This window comes from Anas platyrhynchos, chromosome 2 (assembly GCF_047663525.1).
Source record: "Anas platyrhynchos isolate ZD024472 breed Pekin duck chromosome 2, IASCAAS_PekinDuck_T2T, whole genome shotgun sequence".
NCBI lineage: Eukaryota > Metazoa > Chordata > Aves > Anseriformes > Anatidae > Anas > Anas platyrhynchos.
The window spans coordinates 139,117,294-139,126,237 of record NC_092588.1 but is presented as its reverse complement, the minus strand read 5'-3'; the positions used below and the strand labels follow the sequence as shown (position 1 = coordinate 139,126,237).

General features: G+C 35.3%; 1 protein-coding gene across 6 annotated transcripts in view; it reads left to right on the top strand.

The window, feature by feature from the left end:
- The first annotated feature begins 9 nt into the window (after window positions 1-9).
- NSUN6 (NOP2/Sun RNA methyltransferase 6) overlaps window positions 10-8,944 on the top strand; it is a 26,305-nt gene continuing 17,370 nt past the window's right edge. For 2 of the 6 annotated variants that reach the window (XM_072033682.1, XM_072033684.1), the window contains exons 1-6: window positions 139-854; window positions 1,590-1,698; window positions 2,448-2,603; window positions 4,273-4,352; window positions 5,146-5,255; window positions 8,177-8,330. In XM_072033682.1, the coding sequence (XP_071889783.1) occupies window positions 1,624-1,698; window positions 2,448-2,603; window positions 4,273-4,352; window positions 5,146-5,255; window positions 8,177-8,330 (575 nt within the window). In that variant the 5' untranslated portion in view covers window positions 139-854; window positions 1,590-1,623. The other 4 variants (XM_038174257.2, XM_038174258.2, XM_072033683.1 and 1 more) reach the window with 4 other exon arrangements.

Sequence of the window (8,944 nt, the reverse complement as noted above, 5' to 3'; positions counted from 1 at the left end):
GCGGGGGGGAGAGGCCGCGGTTTCTTGCCCCCGGTTGCCATGGCAACAGCCGCGCAGCCGTCACCGGGGATTCAGCCAATCCGCGGCGGCCGCAGGGGCGGGACTTCCTGCGGCACCGGCGCGGCGGCAGGTGGGGGCCGGGGGGGAGCGGGAAGGGCCTGAGGGGGCAGCGCGGGGCCCTCTGGGTCTCTCCCTCAGCAACGGGGGGGGCTCAGGGAGGGAGCCCGGGCCCAGCTTCCCCAAAGCAGCCCGGGTTTGTCCTCCTGGGGGGAAAAACGTGGATCCGAGCCTCATTCGGGACCCCCGGGGCTCCGAGTCCAGCCCCGAGCGGCAGCTCCCGTGTTTAATGCTTCCAAGCTGCTCATCAAGGGTTCCGGTCTCACCGGCTGCGCTTTTCAGCAGAATCGCTTCTCGGTTGTCATGTTTAGGAGGATGGGATACCCGCATTGCTTTAGTATGGACAGAATAAACCACACTGAGTGTGTGGGCTTTCATGCCATTTAAACAGTTTTAAATAAACTATTACATTCTTAGGTATTTTCATTTCAGACTAAAACGTTTAGTCTTTAAAAATACAAACCATGAAGGGATGGGCAGACACAATTTTGGGAAGATAGCTGTGTTTAATTACACAGTGGTTTTGTTTTGTTTTGTTTTTATTGCACAATTTTGTTTTTTACTACACAGATTTATTACCGCAGAGAAAAACTATAAGGAAGTAAAAGGTGCCTTGAGGCTGAGCTACAATAGGGACTTCATAGCTGGACTTTGCAGAAGGAATTAAAGCAGCATCTAGAAACATCCTGTATCTCCTAACCATGTAAACGTTCACCAGACAGCTTGAAGATTTTCTGGTAAGGTTCAGTAGATCTTCTGTTGCATTAATTCTTCACTAGTCCTCTGAATTAAATACATACTGTAAATACAGAGAACTGTGACTTATAGTGCTTTTGTAATTTTTGAAGTCTATATGGAAAAAAATCTTTGTCCCTAGTCATGTGCATGTTGCCAGTTATGAAATTTGAATCATTTGGACTATGGAGGAAACCTAAAAAGTTCAGCTTGAGAACAGAAATCTGACAGGGGAAAAATAGACGATAATATCTAAAAAAGAGTAGATATGATGATGTAATAGGATAAAAGTTTCAAAGTTGGGACTCAGAAGTTGAAGCTAAATTCTATGAGGAGCCCTTGTGAGTGAATCCTCAGAGTAAATGGCAAGTTGCCATAAGGAGGAGTAGTAGGACAGGATTTAGAGGTGGTGACACATTCAGGTTTCAGACATTGATACAATAGCCTTTGAAGGTAGGGCTGAGAAGGGTATGACAAGGAAACTGGTAACATCATTGCAATGAGTGTGTTCTACACTGCAAATGCTAAACCCTTTACTTAACCTGTGAGGAAATCTAATTAACATTACAGTCATAATCTGATCGATATCTATTTTACTCAAAAAAGTAAAATTGCATTGTCCAAACAGAAGAATCAGAAGGGTAGTGCAGCTTACTCTGTTATATACGTTTGATGTTACATTTGTAAACTTAGAGATTCTGATAAAAACTGCTAAGAAAATATGTTGCTTCTTTCAGATCTCTGCCAGGAGAATTTAAACACTGAAGGAAGATGTCTTTTTTCCCCAAAATATCTTTCCATCGTGAAGTTGAAGAATATCTCACCAAAGTATTCAGAAATAATGAGGTATGTGAAACAGATGCTGCTACTATTCATCAGCAAATATACACATTGAACACTGTTAACATTCCTTCAATTTAATATCTTGTTTGACTAATGCCTTACAATAAGGTATTATCTTCATGTTAGTCACAGATTTTTAAATATAGTTCAGTTTAAAATATAAAATTGTTCTTTAGGACTGTTGGGTCAAAGTGACATGAAATATTTAAACTAAACAGTAAATCTGAAGCTTCAGTTTTGGATCCTGCTGAAGAATGGTCACAATGGAAATTAACCACATAGTAATCCATAATATTAAAGAGAAAAACTTTCTTGCCTCAGTCTCGCCCAAAATCAAAAATACTATAGACAAGTTATGAATTACTAATGTCAAGGGACACAAACATGATATTTTTTATATCGGTTTAAGAGTTATCAATTGATAATTTTGAATCTGGTTGTCCATCTCTGGTGTATTCTTTCTTCAGTATCACAAAGCTCATTAGCAGTTGCCTTTGGTATTTGCTGCAGCCTTTTTGGAATCATCTTGCTAATAAGACCATTTTTGAACAAGTCCTTTTCAAGAAATCTATAAGGTTATCTCTGGGATTAGACCTCTGTTGCATAGACATTCCTCACTACTGCAAACCACACAACCATTGCTCTTAACATTTCTACATAATGTTTATTTTATGTTGTTTTTACAGAGCAAAAGGCTGGCTGCTGGGTGAATCTTGTTAATACTTTTAAAATTTCTCTTCTTTCTCTCTTAGCTTATAACTTCTTTAGGTGCAAAGGAAACAGAGAGTAAATATCAATCTCTGTTAAGTCATCTATCTCATCCACCAGCTTTCACAACTGTTAGAGTCAACACCCACTTGTCCTCAGTGAAACATGTGAAAAAAATGCTGTTTGAAGAGATCCAGAAGGTTTGTGCAATTTCTTTGTTACAGCAAAAATAACAAGATTTTTCATCTTTTGCCTGATTAAGAGAGCTTTTCATTACTGGAAACTATTCCTTAACTTAATACGTGTCGACTGCTATTAACATTATGCAGTCATATTGATTTCCTGTCAGCATTAAATGTTAAATGAAAATTCATTGTCTAGTAGGATTCAGCAGCTAATACATCCACAAAAAGCAAGACGAGAAGGAAAAAGACAACCAAGTCTTTTTGTAGATGGCAGATACAGACTTTAGATAGGATTGGAATACTTCTGTAGTAAACATCTAATTCTAGAGAAGATGGTAGAAACAGTTGAAAACTGTAATTCAATATGCTGTGTCTAAACTAGCATGTTTAGAACTTATTTTTAATAAAGATTAAAGGAGATTGGATGAATGTTTCCCTGCACAAACTGTTTAAGAAATTGAGACAGTCTACATGTTGAAGAATCTTGCTAGAGTGATGCCCAGCAGCTGCCATGATTTTTTTCCTGTTTTTTAATCTTTACATGTTTTTCATTTCTACTTAATTAAACGTTTCTTTATGTGATAATATGCAAGCCATAATGTTTAAGAAGCAGATTATTTGGAAACGCTATCCTAGATCTTTACTCTGTCTTAAAAAGATCGTTATTTGAGTAAATTATTAATGCTAGTGGGTGTATGGGGAGCTATTGGATGACAGGAGCCAAGATGTTTCTGTGATGCAGAGGCAGTTGACAGTATTCTGTTGGCTAGAATGGTAATGAGTTATGCTAATTTTAGCTTGATTTTAGAAATCTGGAAATTGATATTTTACTTTGAGGGAACATGCTTTGCTGAAAGCTGAATAAAAAAAAAAAAGGCTTTTTGTAAACTTTTTATATTTTCAATTATGGTTATATTAGAAAAGGAAATGCCACAACAGTTTTTAATAAAATTGTGCACATTGATTGTATTCTTTCTTAAGAGAAAATAGTTATTTATCAGATGCAAACGAATTTATGGTTTTGCATGTTTTGGGCTTGTATTTCAAAAGCCTTACACAAGGAGACATCCTCCTTTTAAAGTCCAGGAGTAGTTTTAAATTGGCAACCTCTAATTTTTTATTTTGCAACTATACACACAACTCAGCTCTCAGTATCCAATCAAAGTTACATTGTTAAAAGAAATAAAAAGTGTTCTAGCATGGCATGTGTAGTACAACAGAAATTACAGAAGTTGATTTTTACTGTAATTTATAATTAATAGCATCAAAATAATAACACAGATTAGATCCAAGTTTCCCTGGTGGTGTTATTGTGACCTGGTGATAACATGACACAACTTTCCTCCACAAGAGAGTAAAAACAAATGGTAGGGTTATGAGTGTCAGGACACCACCCCAATCCCTGAAGTCAGTTCTCTCAGTGAATCCTTTTACAGCCTTGATACTTCTCTACTTGTTCATTATTTGGTGTTTTTATTATGGAGTGTCCCTTCCAACATAGCATTTCCCAATCTCTCTCAGCTGTTTTCACTAAATTTGTTTTTTGTACTCTACAGCTTTAAATTCTGAGTGGAAAAATAGTTTTCAGTCTACTTAACTACTCAGATACTACATTTCATTCTTAACAAGTGTATGTGTTGTTTTTTTTTTTTTTTAATTAATTTATTTTTTTTAATTTTAACAGCAATTTAAAGGAATATGTGTTCCAGTTCTGGAGCACCCAGAACTCCAGGACATCTTATTAATTCCTGCCATTGGACCCAGGTTTGAAATTTTCAGTCTTTAACTGTAAAATGTCATAAGATATACTTTACATATACCCACGTATTTACGTATTTCTTGTTAAACAGTTAACTAATTTGCTACAAATAAAACTTCTTTTATATATTAAGACCTATTGGACAGTCAAATTGGGTGAGAGTTTTAGTCCTTAAAAGAAAGTATAGAGACCTTTTTTTCCTTATGAGATAAAGTTTTTATAGGGAAATTATAACATAACTGCATCCTCTCTGGAAAGCCAGGTAGGTGGCAGAGTAAAGAATAAAACTTTTTTTTTTTTTTAGGGGGGGAGACGACAGGAAGGATGTAGAGAATTATTGGCTATAGTTTTAGAATAGAAAGTTTGTTATAAACAAACAGCTTAATGCAGTGTTTTTTTCCCCTTTGATCAACTCCAGAGCAAGGGGTAGGGAGACTGGAATCAATAATGCTGAGAGGACTCTTGAATAAGTTTTATCCCCTACAAAATTCTTCTTTCTTAAGCTGTATTGGAGTATTTCCCTTGTTGCATCTTTGTTTGCCCCTCGGAGTTTTTTCATCATTTTATTGAATTAATTGATGAACATTTTATTTAAAGTATTTCCTTTGTGAAAACTAACATACTTCAGTTTACCTCTTGGAAGTAAAATGAAACATTTACATTGAATACATGATAATATAGAAGAAAAAATATGTAACTGACACACAAAAAAAGTTATGAACCACATAGATTATTCGAGGGAGATATATATGTATTTCAGTATTTTGTTTTTTTGACTTAACTATATCTTGTTTTCAGGCAGGATTTAAAAAAACATGAATCTGAAGTCATTGTTGGAGCACAGTGTGGGTACGCAGTACTTCGAGGAGCACATGTTTATGTTCCTGGAATCATATCTACCTCAAAATGTAAGAGATCTCTAAATACATCTAGTTAAGATTAAAATAGGAAGGAAAAAATATCACCCTGATGAATTTCAGATAAAGAGCGCCATTAATTTTTTTCTTCTATTCACAGTTGAAACAAATCTTATAGTTGTATTATAGTGTAAATACACATCTTAAGTTTATTTAGCTTTTGCTAGAAAATTTCAGTATTGTTGTGCTATACTTATAATAAACTATAAGTAATTATTTCTCACTTGCATTGTTACAAGTTCTTTACATAATTCCTAGCTGAAGTATTAGTTCTCAAAGATTTCAGTTTCTTATATTTATTTAAAAAATTATATTTTTTATAAAATTTAAATTTTTATATTTATTTAAGTCATGTTTAAAGTAAAACCTGGCTGGCTTTTTTTGTGTTTTTTTTTTTTTTTTTTTTACTAGTGATGCTTTCCAATGTTGTGGGAAAAAAAATTAAAAATATTTCCACAACAGATGCATCTGGATGGTAGGTGAATGTAAGGTGATAATTTAGTAAACAGTACTTGAAGATGTGACAGGACCCGCGGGACCCGCGGGAACGGGGTTAAGCTGAGGCAGGGGAAGTTTAGGCTTGACATCAGGAGGGGGTTCTTCACAGAGAGAGTGGTTGCACACTGGAACAGGCTCCCCAGGGAAGTGGTCACTGCACCGAGCCTGACTGAATTTAAGAAGAGATTGGACTGTGCACTTAGTCACATGGTTTGAACTTTTGGGTAGACCTGTGCGGTGTCAAGAGTTGGACTTGATGATCCTTAAGGGTCCCTTCCAACTCAGGATATTCTATGATTCTATGTGTTCTCTCTTCATGAAGCCATGAAGACACTTGCCTTTATGATCCTCTCATATTCCAAGTTACAAAAATTGATGTTTTTTTCCATTGGTAATTTGTTTCTTACCATTCATCTCTTTTGATTTGAGAGATCTAGGAGATCTAGTAGAAACTTCTAGATGAAAAAAAAAACTTCAATTGTAATGTCAGGTTTTTAAGAAATAGAAATTTGTGTTTTTCCATCTATCAATGCCTGTTAGACAAGCCTATTTATTTTTTATTTAAAGGTCAAATTAACTTTATGTGAAACTAGTATAATTTTGAATGATTCACCTCATTATTTTATTGTGATGAGATGTACTGATGATCATAGTCTTTATTATTAAACAAAGTGATTCAGGAAAGCCTTTTTCCATCCACTTAACTTAATTCTTTTGCCAAAGAACACATTCAAGAAGTTTTAAGCATGTGCGTAAGTCCAGTTCACTGAACAGGAATGTTTGTTAATCTAGGATTTGCTAAAGAGATAAGTATATTTGTGTAGCAGTTGTTGAAAATGCTTATTTTGACAACTTCATAAATATTAAAATCCCTCTTTGAGTCAGTAGTGATTTATCATAATTGCTGCATGTAGTTTTGCATAAAACATCAAATTCAAAGAAAAGAAACGATATTATAACTAAAACTTTAGCAACACTTCAGGAGAACCGCAGATTTGAAAATAAAACGCATGCTCCTGCAGGCCAAATATAATAAGGCCATATTAAGCACAGATAGTTTTAACTAGGGAAAAAAGAATACAGCAAGAACAGACATTTAATCACTGAACTAGCAACCCAAATGAGAATAAACTAATTATCAAGGGGGGGAAGGGAAGGAGAGTTTAATTTAACTGTACAAATTCTAAGTTTCATGTTTGTGAAGTACCAGTATAAGCTACCCAAGTTAACAGAAAGGGCAGTTATCAACAGAGAGTGAATTAAAATCCTTTTTGCTTGAATACTGGAAAAAAAAAAAAGGTAAATACTGTGCTTGTTGGATGGGTTAAATTGCTGCAAATTTTTGTTCTGTGAAAATTAAACAAGAGTTACTGTTACACATTTCACATAATGTTTTGTGTCATGTATAAAAGGAAGCTACGCATAAACACACACACACACACAAAAAGGAATGTTCAGTGGCCATCCAGCAGATACTACCATTTAAAAATTCAGAAGGCTACTTGAAAAGTAGAAGAAAAGATTCCCAAATGCAACTCACAGAATTCTTGGGAAGCCGAATTGTTGAATCTTCTGGTTTCACCAGCCAGTCAGCTACCTTAGAAGTGTCGTTTCAGAAAATTGTTTATTGCAGTTAGTGGTGACCTTTATTTTTAAGCATGTTTTTACCCAAGCATAGAGCTTTCTCGCTATTCTACAAAATCACCTAAACCAACCCCTTTCCCATCTATTTTTTTATTCCAGCTCAGAAAGCTCATTTAAGTCCCTAGACCTAGAGTTTTTTGTATACTTAAAAACTTTTAATTGGAGAAGTAAAACTTTTATAGGATTACTGAGAACAGCAGTTGCTGTAGAGGAAAGAGAGCCAAAGTGGAAAATCTATGTTAGCAGGAATATATAATCTTGTGTATTAAAGCAACTGTTGGGGATAAGCAGATGTAGTTATGTTCTACCTAGCTATTGGAAGTTCATTAGACAAATTTAGTATTACTGTCTTTGTGAAATAATTGTCTCTCTGGGTATGAGCCAGTGTGGTTTGAAGTACTTCTGTGCTTGGAGTACAAAGAAGACTGAATCCTGAAGAGCGTGCTTAAAACTCCTGGATGACCATGTGGTGATAAAAATAAATAAAGTGAAGGTTTGTCTAGCCTCTATGAAACAAGTCAAGCTGTCTGATTTGTAATCTAGTGGCTCTCAATACCTCTAGCTAGTTGATAGCTATTCACCATGTACACTTTCAAGCCTAATGTCAGTTAGTGTTTTATTATTATTATTATTATTATTATTATTATTACACTAAGAAAATCTAAATTATGCTGTGATATAGGAGTTGAAGTAATCTACTGAAAATTCTAAAATATTTGGTCACTGCTGTCTTGTCAAGTATAAGATTAATCTCAAAATTTCTTTCTCAGTTATGAAAGCTGGAGATTTGGTCTCAGTATATTCAGATATTGAAGGGAAATGTAAAAGAGGAGCCAAAGAATTTGAAGGAGTCAAGGTTTTCCTTGGAAATGGGATTTCAGAACTGAGTCGCAGTGAAATCTTCAGCTCACATGGCCCAGTGAAGTAAGTGCATAGTAACTGCAATCTTTACCTACAGCTTTTCCAAGGGAAGGGAGAAGATGAGAAGGCATTTAAAAATGTTCTGTACCCTGTGTGAAAGCCAAAGTTGGCTTTGACTGAGACCTGTGTGGCAGGTAGGTATTTTCACTGTTTTGGGGGAAGCATTAGCTTTTGAGAATATAATAGTGTTGTCCCTTCTGCTGTCTTGTCACTTCACAGCTAAGATGGTAGCAATACAATGACTCTGTGTGGCAGCATGTGAAGGAAATCCAAATTATTATTAAAATTCTACAGTCAATATTAGCAGATAACACATTTAGTTGCGTAATGGAATCCATATACCAATTTACTTGAAAGACAGGAGGAAGTAAATGGAGTGCTTTTCAAAATTTGCTTAGCATATGACTTCATTAATATAGAACAGATATTAATATAGAACAAAAAAATGTTAGTACAGAACAATCTGTGGTAAAATTACATTTTGGTGAATTCTTCTCTTATTTGGATAGAACAGAGCTGTAGCCTTGCCCATTTCTCTATCTCCTAAAAATACTTGCAAGTTGTTTTTTTTGGTTTTTTTTTTGGAGGGTGAAGGGAGCAGGTCATATATCTTTAAA